This window comes from Numida meleagris, chromosome 9 (assembly GCF_002078875.1).
Source record: "Numida meleagris isolate 19003 breed g44 Domestic line chromosome 9, NumMel1.0, whole genome shotgun sequence".
Lineage (NCBI taxonomy): Eukaryota > Metazoa > Chordata > Aves > Galliformes > Numididae > Numida > Numida meleagris.
The window spans coordinates 12,204,507-12,228,202 of record NC_034417.1 but is presented as its reverse complement, the minus strand read 5'-3'; the positions used below and the strand labels follow the sequence as shown (position 1 = coordinate 12,228,202).

Below are 23,696 nucleotides of genomic sequence, written 5' to 3'. Positions count from 1 at the left end.
TGCATACTAGCAAACAGAAAAGTTATTATGTCTGCAAATGATCGGTACAAGAAACACTGTGTCACGCAATTCTGTGCATGCAAAACTCATACCAACATGCAGCAATGTGTTTTGTCAGTGTGCACACAGTGTGACGTGTATTTTGACCAACATATCCACAGGAGACAAAGGAAAGAATGTAAACGAGGCAGAAGTGATGCCACAGGAGAGGCTGGGAGGATGTGTGTTTCCAATGGTCCGATTTTCCTCTTTATTTTAGGAGGGGAAAAGCAGAAAAGGCTGAAAGGGTGCGATGGAGCGCTCTGATGTCATAATCTTCTGGATTATCGATAGGTCATAATCCCACTACCCAGCAGAAAACACTTTGCAGGGCAGCAGGAGAGTGGGAAGTGAGCAGCAGAGAGGGAGAAAGATGAAGAGAGAAAGAATCATGGGAAAGAAAGCAGGAATCACAGATGGCTGAAGCTCCCCGTTGACTGCTGCACATTAAGAAGCATTAGCTGAGCCATCTATAGGTAGTGTGAATGTTCCTGGGAGTGTGGTGTTAAGACAAAGCCTCTCTTCACCTTTTGACTCATCCATGATCCAAATCCCCAACCTCCTGCTCAGGAAGAGCATCCGGGCACCTTCTGTGTAACACTGGTAAGTTGCTGCTATGTGTTTTAATTCATTCTGTACAGTGCACGCAAGATGTTAAAAGGTAATAAAGGGAATCAGGCACCAGACTTTCTTCAGATCAAAGTGAATTAAACATTACATGAGCTGGACCAGACCTAGTTTTACTAAATGTAGCAGGGATAGGATAGGAATGAGATAGAAAGGTCTCTGGTGTTCCCTGACTCCGTAGCTGTGTCCTCACATGGGCTGCAGCTGCAAGATTCGAAGTCCACAGGCTTCGTTCCTCAGGTAGGACACCAGCACAGCAGCCACCCCCCTTCACATTTGGTGTCCCCTGCCAAAGTCTGAGGAAGCTTCAAGCTGACCATGACAAAATACTTGGCTGCTATAGGACAAAATGCCTGTTCTAGGCGTATTGAGTTTCAGCTCCAAATTTTCTCAGGAAAAGATACAAATGTCAAATGCATCCGAAACATCTGTGAAGCCATGGAAATGTCCTGTCTTATTACTTTCTCCAGTGAAACATTTTGTTGTTCTTAAATCCAGTGAAATCTGATGACATTTTGACAAGAAAAGATTAATTATTGCACTTAGAGAAGCACTGATCAGCTCTGCTTTGCTGTAAAACTTTATATGGGTTGCAAATTTCAAGTCATTCCAGCTATCCAAGACTGCTTTAGGAAAAGACTTGAGGCATTATAATTTTACAAGAAGTGAGTAACAGCTCAGAGATTTTTGCAAAACAAATGGCTTCATTCTGAGCAATCAAAGCAACGTTTTAGTTTCTCTAATGAGGTATTTCCATCGAGAAGCTGGAGAATACTGACACCAGATATTCCCTCTGTTGTTGCGGCAGGTTTCTCTGAGCTGACAAATAGCCTGTCTGAAACAGCAAGGTCAGATGGACAGGAACAGAACAAACAAGGGTGTCAGACCTGTCACAGGCTGGTGCTGTTGGCATTCCTGAACAGGCAGGTAGATGGATGGACAGACACTTTTGTCATTTGTACCATTTGTATCTAGATCCTTGACAGCCACGTCAAACATGCTGTTTGCTTTCCAGGTGCCCTGCTGTGGCCAAGCACCAAGATTATTTGCACAGAGCAGGCCAGCCACTTCTTTGTCTTCGAAATCCAGAAGTCTAGTGACACAAGATTAGCTAAGAACTCTGCTACATGTAGTGGAGGCAAACAAAAATTGCAAAAGCAAAAATTTGCCCCAGTGCAGCCCCAGGGATGCACTCATTTCTGCTGGCTTTTAATGCTCTGAAGCATCGCTGCCCCAAAGGGATCACCACCTTTGCTCCCCTTGAATTCTGAGGACCAGAACTGAGCCAGGCAGGCAGCTTTCTCGTGTGCACGGAGGCTTTTGATTCCTGGTGGCTGGAGGAATACTGCTGTCCTGCTAGAGCAGCTCCTGTCCCTTTATACTCACAGCGCAGTGCTGGGCAGCCGGAGCGATCGCTAGCCCATGGGCGTTCTGTCCAGTGACCTGTTTGTGCAAGGGTTTATGCTGGTGTGGTATATGGATAATTTAGCACTACAGAATTTAGGACTCCAGATTTGAGGTTTAAATAGTGATTAATAACAAAACTCTGTTAGAACAGGAGGGTGAAAGTCAAGCCTACACAGAGGCTCTCAGGTTGAGAGGCTGCTGTTGAGGGGAGGACTGAGGAGCACAGAGGCTCTCAGTGAAGCTGGTGTTTGCTGTGCTAAGGACTAGACAAGTCCCTCCCTCAAAGACTTTGCTATGCATAGACAAAGCAAATGCAGGAGGAGAGAAAAAGCACAGAGGAACCAAATAATCTCTTTGTGCAAAAGTTACACGTCAGCCAAGAATGGCCCTCTTGAATACCAGGACATACTCAATGATCTATTTAACGTGGATATTAAAAGCTTAACCAGGGAGTTGCTAAGTCTTTAAAAGGTCCCAGCCCAGATTTCTAAACAAGACTATCTAGAAGGAAGCTCCCGGATTTGTAATGGTGTGGCAAAACAGTCTGCCTCATTTTGGAAAATGCTGAGCAGACAGAGCTCCATGGAGGATCTCCATCCTACACCGTGTCCCGTTCAAGTAAAACACTCAGCAGTCAGTTTGCAGCAAGGAGCAGGCAGCTGGCTCTGAGGCAGTGCTGTGATGGCATACATGCTGCCCTGACCCTGCTGGCTGTCTGGCTATCAGACAGGCTTTGCCGGGCATCCCACCTCCCTGCTTTCGCAGGTTTGATCCGTTCATGCTCAGTCTCTACCTTTGGTTTCTCCTGTAGTTCTCTGTGACCATTCAGCTTTCCCCACAGCATCTTTTCTGCTCCCGCCCCTTGAGAGGTACAAAAACATGAACATTTTTCAGGGAGGGAATCTGATTGGGAAACCAGTGCACAGAGAATAAAAGCATGGTATTTAACTTGTTTTACATTATTAGCTTTATTTTATTCTGACCATTTAATAACAGGTTTGGTGAGTAAGACTCCAGAATGCCATACAGAAATGCCACAGAATGGGATTTTCATTTCTGCATGTTTCTGGTGAGAACTAATCTCTGGGTTGTTTTGGAAAATGCACATTGAAAGATGGAAATCCTAATGGTAATTGGTGTTGTGTTTTTCTTTTTCATTTCTATATGCGCACCTTTCTTGCAAACTCTGTAACATCAGCGCAGTAAATACCTTCTATGTAATATAAAAGTAAAATGCAGCATGAAGTATGCTGTTAGTTCTTGATGATAACATCATATAAGCAGAAGCATGAGGGAATCTGGAAATCTTGGGCCAGTTTTTGCCCTTGGCTAAACTCCTGCAACCCCCTTGAAGTCAGTGGCATTCTGGGCTTGCAAATACAAGCAGGATTTGGACTCTAATTCTACAAATCTCTGAATGTGAGCATTCAAAGAGAGAGCTGGCACTGCTGCTGATTGAAGGGCACTGCCAAAGGACTGCTGGGCCAAATTTCCAGTAGGCTTGGATAACTGAAACTCCAGCTCATCCCATTAGTGTTTGGAGTGGAATAGTAGCCAGAGTGACCATAAAAAAATATCCAGTGAGATTCAGAATGAAATCAAACCTCATTTGAGACTCAGCTGCTCAAGAAAGTTTGGGGGTTATTTATTTTGGATTTATATAGGCTGTCTCTCAGGAAGCAGAGGCTGATTCCTCTCTCATTAACGCCATGGTGAAATGCTCAGCAGTCTCAGGGGCTGCACGCTGGGCACCAGACAACAAGGTTATAAGAACTGAAATGATGTTAACACTAAACACCTGATCCAAAGCCCACTGAACTGAAGAAGAGACTTTCTGTTTGCTGTCTCTGAAGATAAATCTACCTCAAAATGAACACATTACTAAGATTCCTCAAGTAATTTCTAAAGTTTTAGCAAAAGAAGAAATAACAAGCTACTATAGCAGAAGGATACATAAAAGGAACCAAAGGAAAATGTCCTCTGTGCTAGCAGTAGATTAAATGTAATGGGAAGAAGGGAGCAAGAATTAGAAGAAACTTATTTCAGAATTTTTTGCCAACGTTTTCTGAAGAGGCAGATGGCCCATACTTCCATATTCTTATATGGAAATAAACTGTGCTGAGGTATCAAGGAGACAGGAACCTTAAATATTCCTTGTATACTTAAAATATCTAAATAATGCAGGCCAAGGAGATTAAACATTTCATCTGTGACACTGGAAGTGAGGTAGTGATGTCCACGGGTTGTTCCATCTTGCCATTCATCATCAAATCACCAGCATACCTGAGAAACCTTTCACCCCTCTCTTTGGTGTTTCAGCTTGCACTAGGATCCCACACTTGAAAGTGTGGAGCTTCTTTTTGACTACTCCTTCATAGCAAAATCGTGCCTGGTAGAATTAGGTTGTTGGGATGTTCATCTCCACGCACTGCTGATCAAGCTCCACATGCTTCTAGTGATCCTATCTCCTGCTGAATACTTGAGTGTTCTTAAAAATCAAAACTATTTCTACCATCAACTTAAGGTGGAAAAATAGCCTTTGACTTCTTTCCTGTGCTCTAAGATAACAGTCTTTTGTTTTCATCTACTGGCCACGTTTAACCTTCCATCCTCTTCAGCTGATTTGTGTCCCCTTCCGAGTCCAGGAGGTTCTTCTCTGCTTCAGTCATTTCTCTGATCAGACACTTCCCTCTTTCCAAACACCGCTTTCTTTTTTGGCCTATCAGTCTTGAGGTCTTCGTATGAGAAAATTGAACACTATTTCTTTAGTACATCTTCCATTCATGGTTGTTCAAGATGTACATTCACTTTTTAACCCGCATCCATTATTCCATCCCAATAACCCTGGCCACCTTTTTCATTATTTTTCTCTCTCAGAGACAGTTTGACTACAGACTTTTCTGGAGATGACATGCAACTCTATGTTCCCTATTATCCATGTTGGCCTCTTTTGAGTTGTGGCTTCTGACCATACCCAACATACCAGTTTTGAATGTTTCAAAAAATCCACTTACTCCAGCATTACTGTGACCAAGCTTTCTCATTCTGGCATATCCGAAAATCACCGAGCTTCAGACACAATCAAGCAAGATCACATCTGAACATTCTGCTGCCCCCCCTTGACATTTGATGCCATAACTTAACATTTGTTCCACCATGTGTTGCTGGTCAATAACTCCTGGCAGGAGGTATCCATCTCATTCACTGTCTGCATTTCCCTTTTTATTCCCTGCCAGCTGTTGTGCTGGTTGCTCACCACTGCAGAAGAATCAGCTGGCCTTTCCCTACACAGAGAGTGCATGTTCTATCCTTCTAGTAAGCCTCTATATCTCAAACAGTGAGGCGAAGCCTGGCACAAATAAAGTAGTTTGAGATGAACCCGAGGGGTTTTATGTTTTCTTTATAAGAAACTATATAAAAGAGATGACCACGGAGAGGCTTGGAGGAATGTGATCATCACTCCCCACAGCTCCTTGTGATTACTGCCAAGGCCATGAAAGCACTCCAAATAATGTTGCGGGGAATGCTGCGATGCCCACATGCAATGCAGGTCATCTTCTGCTCGTGCAGCCTGGCATTTGGAAGACTTATTGCATCAGCAAAGACAGCCAAGTGTGAATAATCTCTACCAAAATAGCTATAAAACCATGTTAGCATTTCCATGCCGGTCACAGAAGCATTTTCTGGTGTTGATCCAAGCCCAGATATTAAAAAATAATACTAATAATTAAGGGTCTTCTTGCCACGCAGTGCTTTTGCCAGGTTTACAGATCTGTCTGCCCAGCTCACGCTGTTGGCAGTGGGAAGCTCATACCAACGGAATGTCCCTTCTGGGACTTTATTTTTGCTGAAACCCCTTGTCCTCTTCCAACGCCTTTCTCAGCATAGTCTCAAATTCCAAAAAGAGCACGCATTCTGTAACACTGTTAAACGTCCTGATAAGAAATGGAAGTGTTTTGCTCATCTCCCCTGGCTTTCCCCACTCCCTGGAGCTTTACTCGCTGGATTTCTCCTCCCAGACTCCGCTCACCTGCCGCTCCGTCCTCTCTTACAGCTCTCCCGGCCTCGGCCCACAGATAAATTCCTCTTTTATTTGCTTTGTTTCCGGAATCCCGTCCTCCCCTCCTGTCTGCGTACAGCCACCGAGCCGCTCACTGCCCTTCTATGTCACCCCGCGACCCTCCTCGCAGGTGTAGTTTAGTGACGCTACGTGTGGCTGTAGTGCAGGTGCAATATGAGAACGCTCTGTGTACAAACAAGTGGAGGCACACTGCCACACAGAAAGCTGTATCGTCGGTCGTGACAGAGCCCAAAGCGAACGCCGAGCGCCTCAGGCCGCTCGCAAGGGCGCAAGGCACGGGACAGGCCGCGGTCCCTTTAAACAGCATTCTACGGTTCACGTCGCCGCCGTCTCCTTGCGCTAATTAGCGGCGGGTCCGGCGCCGCCCCCTCTCCTCCAGGCCTCCTATGGGCGGCTCAGCCAATCAGCGCCCGCCCGCGTCACTCTCGGGGCAAGGAAACACGGAGAAAGGGGAGAAAAAGTTTGGTGAGGAGCGAGCGGGGCCGGGCAGCGGCGGTGGCAGCGGCAGGTGAGTGCGGCGCGGCCGGGGGCGGCTGCGGGGGGGGCGCGCGCGCGGCGCTGAGATGGTTCCCCCGCCGTGCCCCCACCCGCCGGGCGTGGGGCTGTTTTTCCTCCCTTTTTTGGTTGTTCCTTCCTCTCCCGCCCCTCCCGCGGCTGCCGGGCAGCTCCCGGCTGCGTGCGCAGAGCGCTCCGGGGGCAGAGGTGTTTGTACGCGTGTCCTTGGCCGGCAGGGAGCGGCGGGCCCGGTGCGAAAAGTGAGGGAGCTGCCCCTTCCCCCCCCACCGCCCGAGGTGCGCAGTGCTGTGGTCCGTTCCCCGGATGGCTGTCCAGGCTTGCCCTGCACGGGTGGCATTGCGTAAGAGTTACAGGGAGTAAGGAGCGCGCCGGGATCCCTTCGTTCTTCCAAGGCTCTGCGCTCTGTCTCGGCTGTGCCAAGCGCTCTGCGTGTGCTGCGGAGAAGGGTGCAGCCCTGTGTGCTGCCCTATGAACTTTAGGGGGGGGGAGGAAAAAACGCAGCTGCTCTTTTCCTCCTCCTGCTTCCAAGCAAGTGATTTGGCCTGATGTCATATGAAATAATTCCTTTCGCAGAAGGCGAATCCTCCTCTGAGCCGTTGATGGTGGTAACTCTGCAAGTGGGGAAGCAAATCAGTCAGTTCCTTCCTTAGCCTCTTTCCCGTGTCGGCTTTAACGCCTGTCGCTTTGCTCCTTGCGTTCTGCCCAGTTTATTTATCTGGTGTTGCAGTACGTGCACCTGTTGTTCATATTCATTATCGTCCGGCCTAGAACAAGGGGACTGGCTCTTGCCTCATCCATAATATATTTGTTCTGGCCAAAATAACAGCGTGTTCTGGGTTGTTTTTCTGTTCCTTATGATACCGCGTATCAAAGTGACACGTCAGTGGCAGGACTCCTTGATTTTACTCCTTTCCTGATAGTGTCTTCAGCAGTGAAGAATTTCCTCTATCCTGTGTGTACTTCTGAGGATGCCTCTTAAAATAACTTTTGTCTTACAAAACCAGGAATCATTAAAATAATAGCAGATTAAAATCAACTCACCTGATTGTGTGTTGTTGACACAGGTGAAAAACGTTGTGTTTCATAATACACCTTTGAGAGCGTGATCTAAGAATGTAAGTTCACGTTTCAACTTCTGGCTACTTTATGGTCTCGGATGGCACGTACAAAACCTTACACAAATAGCTTGAAAGAGATAGTGGCAAGTTATCGGGAGAGCAGCACTGACACAAACTAGTGAAAAGTTGCCATGGTTACAGATAAAGGTAATCCCTGTTTCTGTGAGAGTGGGTCCTTGTGTAACAGCTGTATTAATCAGTTTGATTTCTGGGGGAATTATAAGTACCCAAACTCCTGGCTCCATTTTCTTGTCGGCTAATAGTTGTGCAGTAACTTTTTAATTAAGTGCTGAATAGACTTTGACTTGTGTTCAACGTACTCGATTTAAGCTGCAGACTGTATTATAGATTATACATAGATGCAGTTGGAGCATGCTGAATTAAGTAGAAGCTGGCTTTATTAATTTTTTTTCCATCTGAGAGTTACCTGATGACAAGGGAAAATCTTTCCAAATCCTTTGTGGATCCTTTCTCAGGTACACTCTGATGAGAGATCTCTGGCATCTCGTGCTGGAGCCCTCAGCTGTGCGTCTGTACAAGATGTAATTCCTTGTTCTGATCTTAAAAATACATATATTAAAAAAAACTTAATAATAGCAACATGGCAGCTGCTGAGTGATTGAGAACTATTATGGCTGTGCAGCTTGTAAGTGAGGAAATAAGAGAGGAGCAAAAGGGAGAGCGAGGGGAGAACTTAAAAACAAACAGCTTTGATTTTTATTTATTTACTTACTTGCTTATTTCCTACACAGAGGGAAGGAGTTGGAATGTAACATGTAGATAAACTTTAATGAATTCTCATGGTAGCTTACCTTTGGGTGATCTGAGGTAGCTACTTGAACTGCAGGGTCTCTCTGTGGCCATCCGCTGAGCCCGCTCTGCTGGAGCCCTGATATTGACCGTATGTGCCTCTTTGTTATTTCCAGGTTCCGTTATTGCGGTGCAGTGGTACATCTTGGATTGAAAGCAGCAAGAGAAATCTCAGGAAGTTCTTCAAGACTACTGAAATCTCATCAGTCTGGTATGTTGTGCTCCCTAGGCTCCTGGAGGAGCAAGTTGCATTCTTTGTATGCACGGGCCTCCTTTGTTGCTGCTCAGGATACTGAAGTTTCTAGGACGGTGGCTTGTTACCAGCAGCATTATTCTCAGGAAGTAACGTGCTACCAAGAGCTGTGGAACTTTGTATTGCTGGGGTAGCGTAGAAGATCGCTTTCAGTGGCGTTATTCATACCAGGGCAATGAACCTGCAATCCAGAACCTTCAGTCAACATACACTCTGAACTTGTTTTCATCTTGCCCGTCCTGCCTTGAATTTCCAGGTGCTTTTGCAAACTCTTTAAACTAAAACCAGGTTGGAAAGAAGCTACCCCTAGCTGACTCTCTAGAGGCTGCGAGATGATTTGCTAAAGAATGTATAAGAATATGAAAAGGAAAGTTTTTCATCATGCAGGGTTTTTTTGTTTCTGTGTAGACATGTTGGTTAGGTATAGTAAAATGGATTGCTAACTTTTGAACTCATCTTCCAAATGCCAAAGTTCTGAAATTCCTACGCTTATGTGCTTCTAAACTGATGTACTTGCAAAAATCTCTTATACAGCAAGTTTGAGAGCTACAGCTTATAAACAAGTATCATAACGTCTTAGGATGCAAAAGCAATAGGAAGCTGAATTGTAATTTTAGAAGCATCTCAAAACTAAAAGATAGCTATGATTGTTTTACAAAATCAGCCCATGCTGTAATGCTGACACAATTGACAAGAGGGTAAAGTCCTCTTTTACAATTCAAGCTCAGTGTGTCAAAGCAGCAGATCTACTGCTTTGCAACTTATTAACGTGTACAAAATCCAGAAGTCCTGTGTATTCGTGAGCTCTGAAAAAACAGGTGCAACTTGTGAAGAAAGCTCATGTGATTCAGTGAGCTGGGAACTGGATAGCAAGTAACCATCTCTGCATCTAATCCCTCCACAGCCATCGCACGTAGCTTTTGATCGCTACTATTCTGGTCTGTGTTGGAGCTGGTGACTTACAGATGAAAGGCTCTGGTCTTGATCTCTTGAGCTGTCAAGTCCTCCAAACTTACTGTCTTCTGTATATTTAAGATTACAGAACAAATGGGCTTTTAGCTGTTCCGTGATTACAATAGTCAAATTAGAGTCAGGTGCTCTCTTGTTGTCCTCAGAGCAAAGTTCAGTGGCAGGCAGCACACCACATCTCTTTTGCAGTGCTGTCAAAGCTTCCCTGTTTAGTGTACTTGCAGCTGCAATTGGCTGGTTATTTTTTCTGCATTACTACAGATACTGTAAGAGTAGCAAAGGCGTCACTTGAGCCTAGACCTTAAAATGATGTCTCTGCACTTCCTGTGTAATGTGTGTGTTTTCAGGGAAAATAGATTACTTGTGTTCAGAAACTGAGCTTACAAATTAGGCTTCTTAGTGTTGAGTTTCACTAGATTTCAGCATGGGAAATAACTTGAGTAGCAATTTCCTTTTTTGAAGTTGGATTTCCAACATCTAAATACAGATGTGTGTACCCACGATTTCCAGTTTGGTGAGACAGGGCCAGCTGTGAACCTAGCTTTGATTTTTTTCCCCCATCTCACAGATTTTTTTTTTTTTGGAGAGGGATCTATTATTTCTGTGAGGACAGCAAATTACTCTTGGAACGTTCTTAGTGAGATAGCAGTGTGTTGCTTGTTTGTTTTAATATGAAATTAGGTGAGCAAATCGAGGAAGTTGGTTCTGAACAGAGGAGAATCTGCTTTGCCATTCCCCATGCCATGGGTGAGCCACGCTCTTGCTTATCAGGAGGTGAGCAAGCTTCTGCCAGATCAGTGAGTCAGAGGTGCACGGAAGGGGCTGATGAGCACCGGAGCTGTGGCAAGGGAGTAGGCCAGGCTGCATGCCTGGGAGGGGAAAGATGGGAGGGGGGGGGGGGGGGGAAGGAGGAAAGAAACTTGTCCCTTGTGCTGTGATAAGGAGCTACTGGTTGCCTGTTTAACAGAAATGTGAGTTCAAGTGCAGGATGTTTAATGATAAGCTGTTTTTCATCGCTGTTGCACTTCCCAGGTGGTTAGGCTTCTTTAGTTGTAGGTTAACACTTGTATTTTGCTCCTGAAAGTCATAGAGCAGTGTTTGCAGTTGTCATGTCCGCTGCTAGCACTAGGCAGTTCTGTTGATAAGATGTGCGACTTCTGCTGTTGTTTTTATGGGCCTAAAGTTAATGTGCTCTAAATTGAAGCTTTCCAGGGTTGGTCACTGAGATACTTAGAAGACACTTTGCTGGTATGCTTTATTTGCATGAACTACGTGCTCGGTTTTCATTGCTTCGATAGCACTTGGTCAGAAGTGCTGTGTAAGTATGGCCTCCTGCTTGCCCTCAGGGTAACCTGAAGTTGTGTGAAGTACCGGATTCAAGCCTAAGGGTGAACAGCTGATGCTTCCAGCGCAGATATTAGGTTCTGTAGGGAAAGTTTTGTAAATCTTGTTAAAGGTAACTCCATTCTTGTCTTGCTTTGTGCTCATTAACTTAACAACTGCGCGAACTGCTGCTTTCCAGTTCTGTTTGGATTTGCGGTGCGACAGGTCACCCTACAATACAAGGTAGCACAAAGCATATGTGACTGATTAAGGGGGGAATTAGATGTGTGTTCAGAGAGTTTGTGCTCTTCTTGGTGGTGGTTGCGGAACAGCAGCGTGCTGAGCTGTGCTGGCCTTGGTTGATGTGCACGGGGGGGAGTTAAGGCGGGTACATGTGCTACCCTGCAGCCCTGGCTTGGGGTGGGGGAGGCATTGCCTAGGGGAAAGGTGGGAGGAAGCAGAAACGAGAAGCAGCTTTTCCCCTGTACAGCATAAAAACAACCCAACCCCAGTGTGTTTATGCAGGCAAGCGTGATAGCTTCATCTAGCTTAGTATTGGTAGTTACCTAGAAATAAGCACTCGAAACTGCTTTATATAAGGCAACTTTGCTGGCGAGGTAGGTATTGTGTAACTGCTGGTGCTTGGTGGGTGTGCGAGGGAACAGTTACGGTGCTCTGGCCCACCCCAGGCATGCAGTGGGGCAAGGTTTGTTCTCCAATGGGATGTATCGGTGCTTGTGAAATATTTATTACGCTTTGTTTCGTTTTTACTCTTCCTGTATGTTCGCTTGACCGGTAGGGAAACCCTTACAACAGCGGCGCGAAGCAACACACCGGGTTTTAGCGCAGCACGAAGAAGCCGTGCTGTGGGAAACGCTGTCGGCCGGCAGAGCTCGAGCAGCACCGTGCAGATGTGGTGAGCCGGGGGAAGGCTGAATAAGCACGAAAAGTTTTGGCAGCGCGCAGCGCCTCGCGAGCGGGAGGCAGCCGCTTCCTGCCTGCGCCGTGCTGACTCACGCCTCGAACCGGGAGAAGTGTGTGGAACTGCCCTCCGCGCGTATTTTTAGCCGGGTTACTAATTCAGGCGGCGTGCCGGCTTCCCGGGGCAACTGCGGCGGCCGCCGGGCCCCGGACCCACGGCGCCTCTCGTCTCGCACGGTGCCACGCGTGACGGGGGTCCTGCTCGCCGCGGCGGCGACGCGCCGTGCTGCCGTCCCGCTCCCCACCGCCGCGCTGTTCGGAGGGGCAGCGCCGCGCCCCGCGTGGAGGCTCCGGCGGGGCACGCGTGGGGCCGAGCCTCGCGGGGCGCTGCCCCTTTAAGAAGCCGCTCGCCCAGGGTGCTCGGAGCGGGCCAGCCTAACCTGCTGGCAAGGAAAAGTTCTTTCTATAATGGATACGCGGCTCGGCCAATCGCCGAGCGTAGCCCGGCCGGGGGGGGCGGGGCCTCCTCGCCTCACCCAATAGCGATGAGGGAGGCGGGGCGCCGCGGCCAGGCTCGGTTGCTCCGCAGCTCAGCTCCAAGTGAAGTTAATCTGGGGTGAAGCGAACAGAAAATTGTGGCGATCCGTGGGTAGGCATTTTCCCCTTCTAATCGCGTCGTGTGGCCGCGCTTCGCCCCCCGGGGCGGCGAAGTGCACGCGTGTGGGGCTTTTCTCCATTGTTTTGCTTCCTGATGATGGCAGAATATTAACAGTTCTGCAGGGAAGCAGAACAAAAGGGCTCTTTAGGCAGGAAATAGGGTGCCGGGCTCAAACTTGCCCGAGTTTCTTTTGTCGCCGGGTGCCTCGCACCGCATTGCTCTGCTGGGGAAGGTCGAGCGTTGCAGGGAGCGACGCGAATTCGGAAATATCGGGGGTAATGTGCTGTGCTGGAGTTACACAATGTTACGGAGAGGGAGAGCTCGGTTTTAGCCCCAACTTCGCTCGTTCCGATGAGATCGGAGCTAACGAGCGATGACAGCTGCGGCTGGGTTATTCGGCGATAACGTTTGCTCCAAGTCATTTGTCTTAAATTGGCCATTGTTACGGCGCTGGAGCCCGCTCGGCTGTTGTCTGCGCTCTCGGTGAGAGGCACGTCGTGCAGACCTCAGAACAAAGATATGTACAACTACACGCGAGGCACTGCGATTTTTCTCCTCCTGTTTAATCAGCTTTGCCGAACGGCCGGGGCCGGCGGAGCCCTGACGGCAGCCGCGGGCGGGGAACGGCTCTCGCCCTCCCGGCAGGCTTCCCGATGGGGCCGGAGCCCTGGGAGCCCTGCATCGCCCGGTGACAGCGGGTGTCTGCTGAGGGGGAGGGTTATTTTTAGTCTCTGTCCCAGACGTAGCGTTTGAGGCCTTCCCAACACTATTTTTAGTGATACTTTATGCAGCGGAGGGGGGGGTGTTGAGGAGCAGGACGAGCACGGCTTGCCAGGGTGGCATGGGACAGGGGAGAGAGGGAGGGGAGCAGGAAGTGCGAGCCAGGAAGCAGGGGTTCGGTGCGAACGGGGACTTGGATCGCCATCCTTCTGGTCTCTTTGACAAGGGTGTTAGATGAGGCCACGTACAGAACAATGCTTTCAAAGGAGTGAGCCTGTTTTTCTCGATTCCCTAAATATTTCCTATCTTTTTTTTTTAATACAAAACCACTTGTCTATACCCAGCTGCTGCTGGGAGTTGGGAAGCAATACGCGTGGCCCTAATACTTGTTGAGCCTAAGTAAGGACTTTGATGGGATTTGTATGACTAATCAAGATAGGAGAACGGCTGCGGAAACTGAGCCGCGGTCTTCCAGGTGGCAGTGGAAAGCAGTAGTTGAATCCTGTACTGTGCATAAACACGAGTGTGGTTGTTAAAGCGTCCCTCATGCTTTCGGTTTCACAATGAGCCCTTTTGCTGTCTCCCGAAGTGCTGGGTACAGATTGCTTGTCTGAAATTATGTCAGAGCATCTTGTCCTGCTGGCATCTTGCTGTGCTCCCATGGTTTGTAGGTCTGAATTACCATCTCAGTTTTTCCGTCTGTTTACGGTGTTTTTTTTAACGGTGGAGGTTGTATTTAAACCTTGGAAACACTTCTTTAGAATGAGCAGTGACCATGTACACTCAAGGGGCATCTTGCACAAAAGGAGGTAATTTAGAAAGGGATACATAAGTTTGAATAGAATCATGGGATATCCCAACTTGGAAGGGACCCACAAGGATCACTGAGTCCAACTCCTACCTGGGGTTTGATTTGTTTCTTAATTTACAGCTGCTGCTAGGCCGAGTGGCTGAGTTTCGTCTCTCAGGTGGGGGCAAGAAGAATAAAACAGTTTCCTTCCATCCCTATAAATGGATGCTATGTGTATGTGAATTAGACTAGTTAAAACTGAAGTAAATTCAAGCATTGGTGCACTATTTAACACTACTCAATACAAATATGTTTGGCCAAAGGCTGGCTTGCTTAGAGTTGGTGCAAGGCCGCATCCAGCAGGCAGACTTTTCATTCATGGTGCTTGGAGACTGAGGGGCCATTCTTCTCTGGTCCCCTCTACCTCTCAACTGAGTTAGGAAAGACACGATACTGGGACCAATTTGCTGGATTCATTCAGCATAGAAATGAAGTGCTGGATTCTCACTGCATGTATACAGTTCTAATGCAGGCTGTTTGTAGGAAGCAGAGCTGCCCTAAAGGATCAGCGTGCTGCTTTGCTGGCACAGCTGTACAACTTCTGTATTTCGGCTACAGTGTTCAGAGCTGGGGCTGGACCTGTGCTGTCCCCACGCCAACTGGTTGCTCCAGCGCTTCTGGTGCAGGTGGAGCATGCGTGAGGGTTCTGTGAACATCTTAAACGCTGAATGCGCTGTGTGCTGTGGGATTCATGTCTGTTGCTTGTACATCCCATCCTGGCACATCTCCGATGTGAGTGATCCTTACAGCGATTGTAAGCCTGTGTACAAATTGCAGGACCAAATGTTACCCTCCTGTCAGCAATGCAGAGGGGGTCTGTTCTCACCGGTTCCCAGTGCTGTGGGGTGGGTGGCTCCGTGCAGGTTCACCCCACGCTCTGCTTCTGGTTAACGTGACTTAGTGAAGGCCGCGCACCTCCCATGGGGTGATCTTTGTAAACCAATCCTGCAGCCTTAGGGAGGGCAGCTGGCTGTCCTGCAAACAGCGGCTGTGCTCGGGGTCCCTGCTGGGCTCAGGGTCCCTGCTGAGTGCCTGCCACTCCCCAGCAGAGTGGTCCTGTGGGTGCTGCTGGCAGAACCAGCTACGCTCACTCACATTGTTTTCAATGAGGCCCTGAGCCTAGCTGGCTGGCCATGCTTCCCTCTACTTCCCCCTATTCCCAGAGTGGTTTAGTGATCATTTCTGTTAATTGCTTTGTGCCCAAGGCAGAAGGGGTGGGAGCGGGGGAATAATGTCATCTTAAAACATATCAGCCCTACCAAAAAAAAAAAAAGGCGACATCTGTCCATGGTTTCAGGCACGGGGCTGTGCCTGCTCACTAGTTGGCCATTCCTAGGAAGGACGTGGTGACAGAGCAGCTGGGGTGCTGCAGGGAAGGCTGGTGCTGGAGATGCAGCCCCAGACAGGTGTGGGGCTCCTCAGGACATGGTCGGCCTCTGGGTGGGGCAGCTGATTGGGCTGGCCATGTTTACACTGTAGTAACGTTTTGTGAAAATAAGCAGTTAATTACACATGACCTACAAAGGAATAAAAATAACCGAGGTCTGTTCTTGCTTTAAAATCCATTTAACAGAGGCATGAAAGGTTTGGGTTTTTTAAACTTTTTTTTTTACCTTTTAGAAATATCAGGAACATTAAGTCTTTCTTCCTTGTTCTTGTTGGATGTCTCAGATGTGTCATAAGCTTCTCAGCCCTTAATTGAAGGGGTGGGGTGATATATTTTTAACAGATCCCTACTTCCAACTGTGTTTATAGGGCTTTTGAGCTAAATCGATTAGCAAATACAAAGCTGTGACGGTGTAAAGAAAACAACTTCTTCTCAATGAAGTTCTGTTTGCTTGCTTATTCTGCTGCTGTTGACAGCAGCTCAGGTGCTTGGTTTTTCCATCTGAGAAGTAACTTTTCTGGCTATTAAGTTATGCATTGAGATTAAGTGGGTTAAATCCTAACTTGATCCATCTTCTGGTCCATTTAGATCAACTTTGACGATCATTTGAGTATTATTTACTCAAATGCAGAAGTTCAGTTGTATATTTCATAAAAATAGTTCCTTTTTTAAGCAACAGTTTCATCAAATGCATGGCTCTTCCTTTAGGTTAATGGTTCAGCAGCCTTACAGAAGCCGGCACTGTGTCTGAGCTGCAGACCACCCCTGCTCAGCCTTTCTGCCCTGTCAGGATCCATTTGCGTCACAGTGCTCTAACCTTCAGGACATGGTATTTGTCAGCCTGAAATGTAATAATCCTGTATCTGTAGCACTGGAGTATAAACAGCACGGCTGCCTTGGCAGGCCCTGGCAACCACCTGAATGCTTCAACTAGCCCAGGGTTTAAGCCAGTGCTTTGCTGGCATGTCCTGTGATTCACGGTGCTGGTGCATTTTCAGCCATGTGAAGGATTAGGGAAGAAAACATAAACTTTACTATCAAATTGGCGTGGCAGTATTTTTGAGGGCAGAAGTAAGGTGCTCTCAGCTTGTTTAAATGTTTTGCCTCGTGTTTTGGTCTTTTTGCTTGTTTTTTAAACAATGATTTAACTTTTGGCCATTAGCTTAAACAAGGCAGGAGAGCAGACAGTGTGTGCCATCAAATATAAACACAGCATTGGACCGATGAAAGACAAATATTGCATGAGAAAACAGATATTTTCCACTGAAGACTTTAAAGTTTTGGAAGTAGGAGACAAGAACCTACAGGCAGATAAGAGACTGCAAAGAAAGTTGAACTTGTCTCTATTACTCATCTGTAAATTTAAGATGCTTTTCTAAAGTGATCATGGAATCGAGATCGTTAGTGCAATTAACTTCATCGTGAAGTAGAATATTTTCTGTGCGACAGAACCTTGATTGAGGTAGGAGCAAAGGAAGTGGCTGTGTTCTGAGAGCGTTTAAAAAAAGGGTGGGAAGAACAACCTCCCAGAGTTTCCAGGTTGAAGTTTTCCACGGGAATGTCGGCAGCCTCCTTATGTTGGGACTGTGCCATCCGAATGTCATAATAGCGTGTTGTTCTGTTGGGCATTGGTGTGAAGTCTGTGAATAAAGTTATTTTATAGGGGCTAACTAGAATTAGTGATTGATCCAACGTTATCACCTTGGTGGCAAGTAATTATTTTACTGCTCTCTGATATCACAACCATTTAATTTTACACATGCAAGAAAATAGTGTCAGTATGGAAGGGCTTACCTAGAAGATGCTTTAGGTAAGAGACTGTAGAATTGCTCAACTGGGTTGTTTGGAATATCGGTGTGTTTTTGTGGGGCTTGTCCGGAGGATCCTGGAAGAGCAGGAAGGAGGCATTAGTAACGATCGGTCACGGTGAGCGTGTTATTAGTTACGTAACCAGCGCTGTCGGCTGAGTGTGACTGGCAGAGCTGGGGCTGAGTCCAACCCCCAGATCAAGGAGCATCTGCGTTGCTTGCACTGGCCTCACAGGCCCGCGTGAATATTTTGCCTTCCTAAAAAGTCTCGTCAAACTCGGCTCAGTGCTTTGATTTCACCTGAAAACTCCTGAGTGCAGCAGTAGAATAACTGACTCACTGTCAAGTTTGTTTTTCTTTTTTTGGAAGGGGGGAAGGGAGGGTAAACAGCCACGCTGCCCCTCCCAAGAAACAGAAGTACTGAGCAACTCAAGTGCAAGGTTGTTGCCTTCCTGCACTTGCTTTCCCTAACTTAGTGTCTGTGAAACTTCTGGCTGTTTTGATCTTGCTTATTTTGATCTGTCTCTGCTGCAACAATTAGCTTGTTCATCAAAGTCACGGTGTGACCCACGGTCTTAATTTTATACGTAGTTATTTGGTATGTAAATAAATCCCTGATTAGTTGTTACCTACTTATCCTTCTACCTCAGGTCCCCCACCACGCAATTGCAGTGCTTCGAGTATCAATCTCTGCTCTGTCGGGGAATGCTTCTGTCCTTCACACAGCTATGTCAGTACTTTCTCGCACTGTCAAGGCCTGAGGTGAAGAACTTGCTGGAATTCCTTTGCACGGCCGGGTAGATCCTATCTGGCGAACTTGCATGGGGTGGCATATATGGTGTAAGATGCATGTTGTGATGTTGCTGGGTTTTCTTAAGCAGCATCAGTGTTGTTTGTTACAACAGGAGAAAATCTTCTCTTAAAACCCTGGGTTATGGGATTGAAACTGGTGCTGGTGTTTTTTTTTTTTTAATGAAAGGGATAAAGATTTTCTTCAACAGCGGTAGTTGTTGTTTTTTGTTCCCTTTTGGAAAAGGAGTGTGAGGCAGGAGGGACTTCTGGGAGACAATGCTGGTGCACTGGAGTTGTGTTTTTCAAGCTGTGGCAGGCAGGTGGTACTCATGGAATTAGCCTAATGTAAGGCAGCAGCTGAGGCTATGGTGCATGTGAATGTGTATGCAGGTCAAGTTGAAGGGCCTTGGTCTTGCTGATCTCCGGGTATTTATAAGCTTATGCCATAATAAATGGGAATATATTGTCCTCTTTTCCCATTGTTTCCTGAGAGAAGTCCCATTGGCCAGTGCTTGTCAGTGAGAGGGAATGAGTGTCATGACAAAGCCACACAGCTGTCCAAAATGAGGTTTGGTATCTTGTGAACAGGCTTTGTATCATGCTTTGGAGTGGATGAAGAGGGAGCAGGCTTTAGTATGCCAAGCAAACTAATTGACGTGAGGTCTGGCTTGTTTTCCGTGCTTTCCTATTTCTTTATAGGATGAATTTTCCTTTCTGTAGAAGGTGTTACTCTGTCACGTGTCAGTGTGTTCTCTGGTGGAATACAATCACTGTGGTAAGACAAGAAGTCAGATGTACTTCAGAAAGTATTACAGTTCAAAGTGTTTTTAAAAATGTAATTTTCTTATATGCTTGGAGGAAAAAGGGGGAATCCCAAAGCACTGTTTAACAGCTCAGTCCATTTGGATACAAGTCCCTCCCTTAATGCCATTTATGGCTGTATTTTTCTATGTAGAATTGTAGAAAGAACTCTGTACAAAGGTACCATCATAACAAATGGGAGACAGTGGCATCCAGCCATGCTATTTTTAGGCTATTGTGCTCCTAACTTGCTGATCTAAGTGTTCTGGACAGTAAGTAGGGGAGACATTGTACTAGAAATGCATGCTCACATAGTAAAATCTTGTCTGAAAACGGAATGAATAGCAAACTTGCTAGTCAGAAAAGCAGTTTAGAGTTGTACCTGGAGTGAGTCTTAGTAAGTAAAAAGGATGCCCTGGTACTTGCAGTGTAAACTCTTGCTTGAAAGCTGGCAGTTAGCTCTGGCTCTCATCCTGCTCAGGTTGAGGAACTTGAAATGCATGTGGTCTGTTCTGTATGGGCTTAGAAGTATTGGGGAAAAAAAAAAAGATTGTTCTGTGATAGAGTGAGGGAAAATGCCAGGTGTCATCAGTTAAATTTCTTCCAAGAATTCTTAAGTTTTTCCTAAACACTGACAATCTTTCCATCTGAGCAAACAGTATAGTTCTAGAAACCTTCAGAAGGGAGGATGCCTTACACTCTGCAGACTTTCAGTTATTCCTTAGCTCCTTATGTGTTAATCTGACACTTTGGCCACTTAGGGTTGACACAAGGCAACTTGTACTTCATTGTCCCTCTGCCCTCTCGGTGCCACATACAACTTGTGTTTCTCCTTACACTGTGGCTAGGCAGCAGTGTAGGGTTCGGTTCCCATATTGATTTGATAGCTCCACCCTTTTGCTGTGGAGCGCTGCTACCTTGACTGCCCTGGCACAGAACTATGGAGCTGCACCAGGAACCAAGTGCAGGAACAGGCCCAGGCTTTTGAAGAGCAAAGTCTTCAAGGCAGATCGGTGCCTGGCACAGCTGCATTGCATCAGAAATATCTAAAGCTGATGTGATGCCCAAATCACCCGTGTCATTGCATTGGTCATGTGGAAATACATGTTGGATGTAAGTGTATTGGTTGCACTTGGCTGTTCATGTGCTACAGTGTTTCAAACAGTGTAAGTGACAGCTGAAAGGAAGGTAAAGAAAGACACAAAAGGGAATGGTTAGTATGAGTAGTTAGTTGATGTGTTGATATGTTTGTCAGTAAATATGAAGCAATAGATAAATACCAGTTGCCCAGCATGGTGCTTGCTGATCAGCTGTACAGTATTTTCCAATGTTTTCTGCAGGGTGATTAGTTTTAATGTTTATTCCTTCAGTAGCTTGTTTGGAGACATCTTAGGTGTCTTCCCTTGTGATTGAAATAATAATTAAGGAAAAAAGTACAACAACAGAAAGCCTAGAATCACATTAGGGTTAAAGCAAAGTAGCACCTTGGAGTCCTTGGCTAAATTTAACTGCGTTCCGAAAGACCAGGAATGCAGCTTTGCCACAGGGAATATTATACCTCTTTTGCTGAAAACTTGTCCCTAAATACCCTCTTTATTTGGTCAGGCTTTAGCTTTAGGTTAAATTCCCCATCAAACCACAGTAAGAGTATTGTATAATTTTGAACACTTAAATTAGACATAGCGCATAATTCTAAATAGAACAACGCATCATGCATGATAATCACAATGTTCTTGGAAGTTAAGCTGAATTCAAGATGCCCTAGCCAGAAGTGATGATGATCCTTTTATTTATTGACATCCAGGAACCCTAATATTAAAGCAGAACCTCCCTTAGCATTAGGCCCACGTAGAACCGTAGCATTATAAGCTAATTAAAATTCTACATAGTGCTGTTTACAAAAACAAATTATAATGTGTTTTGTGCTTACTGCCAGTTCTGAGCAACAGGTGTTTTGTTAGCAAGAGGCTGTCTATTTTGGGAAGTCGTGTTAAAGCGGCTTTTATCTCTTCTGGGCTTGATATGCTTAAAATAAGTGAAACATGCTGTATTGAGACAAGATTACTTATTCTCTGAATCTCAAAGGAAGCGATTACTGAATCTATGTCTGTTATTTTAATAATCGTATAGGTGATCTTGTAAATGTTTGGATCTTCCTTCAGTATTTTTTATTGATTTGTAAACCCAATCCTGTTCTAAAATGGCATCAAAGATAGTTTATGGAGTCTCCTTCCTTGTTCACCCCTTAAACTTCCATCTGGTGTCCAAAGGGAATGCAGGGAATTCTAGAATGCTCTTATTTCACGCATCTGCTGTCTTCTGAAAGGGCTGCAGTGCATGATGCCATGGCAGGCTGCACGTAGCTTTGTCCTGCCTGCTTCAGAGCAGCTTTCTCACCTCTTACGGGGCATCTTAAAAGAAAGCATTTCTGTAGTTTCAAATAAACTCTTTATTTATAGGGCTGTGATTGAAAATATAGAGTACCTTGAGGACTTGTGCAGTCTTCGGCCTCGGGCACCTCAGTGCCGAAGCTCAGCTGTGAGGTAGCATTCCCTACAGTTTGTGCCAGGGCAGAGAAGAGCCCGTCAGCAGCACCTCCAGCAGTGCAGCTCCATGCAGTGCAGCTGTGGCTTGTGTGAGCTGAGGTGGCAGGCTGCTGGGAAGCAATTGCTGAGGTGGTTTGCTTTTCTTGTGGGTCTAACTCCTGCATCTTTATTGCTCTCGAGCAGAGATGCCCGAGCCGCACTACCTAAAACTAATGCTCTTTTACTAACAGTGGCGCGTTCTGTCACCAGCATAACTTCATAGGAGGTTTCTGCGACGCTCTTGTCATGGAGAGCCAACTTCCCAAAGCACAAGGTGGACCTGCAGCCTCCCACCTCGAGTCACAGGTGGCCTGAGCTGAGCAGCGCAACCTCACGCCTCTGGAGAAAGGAGCTTTGCTCTCTCCTTTGTCCTGTGTGCTGATGGTACTGGGGGGACAGCGTGAGCGTTCCTTGGGCCTGCTTCCTGCACTTCTCACAGCTTGCCCAGATATACCAAGGCAAAAGCAGCTCGCAGAAGTGTGATGTGCTGACGTGCTCTTTTTTGGTTCTCTTTTCCTGGTCTGTAGTTCGCTTGGAGGTTGTCTTTAATTTGTACAAAACAACTGTATTACTATGTTGTTCTTGGTGCTTTTAATGTTTAACTGGTTCCCTTCGTTGAAGGTCCCTGTTGTGTCTTACTGTGAACAAGTGTGTGCTCTGAGGGCTACCTGCTCTTTTTTTTCTCTTGAACCCTAGAAGTGATTTTTGTGGTATGTGGGTTTTTGGTTTTGTTTGTTACTTGCGCGCAGTTTGACCTCTCCAAAAAGGCAGCCTTTCTGATAAGCATCACAGAAGAGCACAGAACAGAACACGCTGGTGGTGGTATTTCTGAAAGCCTCTGGGTGCTTCTCTGGGCTGGGGTTTCCTGGGTTACCTGGGGTTGCCTCCAGGTGCATTGTGCTGCTGGGAGTAATGTGAAGAAACTGGTGGATTCTCAGCCAGAGAGAAACTTTGATTGAATGTCACCAAGTTTGGGTAATGTCACACGCAAGGGCCTGATGCTGGTAATGCTGCACTGCGAGTCTTGGTGAACTAAGAAGTCCAACTGCACTTCTTCAAAAAATAAAAAATACTAAAAGCAATAAATAAAAAAGTAGAAATACTAAAAATAGTAAAACTTAGCATGCTTTAGCATCTTGTCTTGGAGTTGTTTTTCTGCTTTAGGAGGAAAATTCTTGAAGGTTTTACACAGAGTGCTGCATTTAGCCCTTCTGGTGGTGCAGCAGTTACCAGATGTTACCCCAGCATCACGCAGCCAAAGCCAACAGCTCCGCGTGGCAGCTTTCTGGAATTCTGACACTTTCGTGAAGCTCCTTTTGTCTGTACTCTGCCTCTTTGAAATCCTGTGTAAACAAAATGTGATTCCTCGTACTAGTCAATGAAACGTACCTGTTACCGTGCTCATTATTTTTAAGCGGGAGTAGTGAACATCATGGAATTACCCCTTTACTTGGTGTGGTGAAGGTTCTAAAGGGTTGGAAATGAAATGAGGAAAATTTGCTTTGGCTTCTGCTGTCTGCTTGTAGGTGCAGTGGTGACTGCCAGTAACTTGATGCATTTGTTTGAGGTGAGTGAGAGTTTCAAAGGTGCCTTGCTGTACAGAAGCTCATCTTTGGTTCTTGTAATCCCGACTTTACAAAGGTTGAATGTGGCCACAAGTAAGCAAAGTAACATCTATTAATAGTGTATGCAGGCAAGTATGGGAAGCTGAATCCTCATTATCAGTGATCTTCTTGATACCAGTATAGAATCTGCATCTTTATTTTTGCCTAGTAAGAGCAAAGGGATTGTAATGGATTATTTGTCTTGTTCCTCGTGTAACCTTGAGTACAAGAGCAGACAGCTGGAGTTGACAATATAAACTCTTTAACAGTGAGGGCTTTGTCAGTACCAAGTGTTCCTGGCTCCTGCAACAAGGTGACACTGTCAGTATGTTTTCTGGCTCAGATCAGCTCTGAAAGTTACTGATGCTCCTTCCCTTCCGAAGACCTGTGCCGTGCTTTCTGTCCACCGTCCGTTTCTGAGGCTGTG

At 46.3% G+C, this 23,696-nt stretch overlaps 1 protein-coding gene across 7 annotated transcripts in view; it reads left to right on the top strand.

The window, feature by feature from the left end:
- ZFAND6 (zinc finger AN1-type containing 6) overlaps window positions 362-23,696 on the top strand; it is a 39,901-nt gene continuing 16,566 nt past the window's right edge. Inside the window, exons 1-2 of one of the 7 annotated variants that reach the window (XM_021407251.1) lie at window positions 362-642; window positions 8,715-8,809. Coding sequence is in view for 1 of the 7 variants with exons in the window: in XM_021407249.1 (XP_021262924.1) it covers window positions 12,055-12,059 (5 nt within the window). In the remaining 6 variants the exon portion in view is untranslated. Of the gene's footprint in view, window positions 643-6,525; window positions 6,663-6,818; window positions 6,946-6,970; window positions 7,011-8,714; window positions 8,810-11,923; window positions 12,060-12,558; window positions 12,714-23,696 lie in introns of those variants that run through there. The other 6 variants (XM_021407250.1, XM_021407247.1, XM_021407248.1 and 3 more) reach the window with 6 other exon arrangements.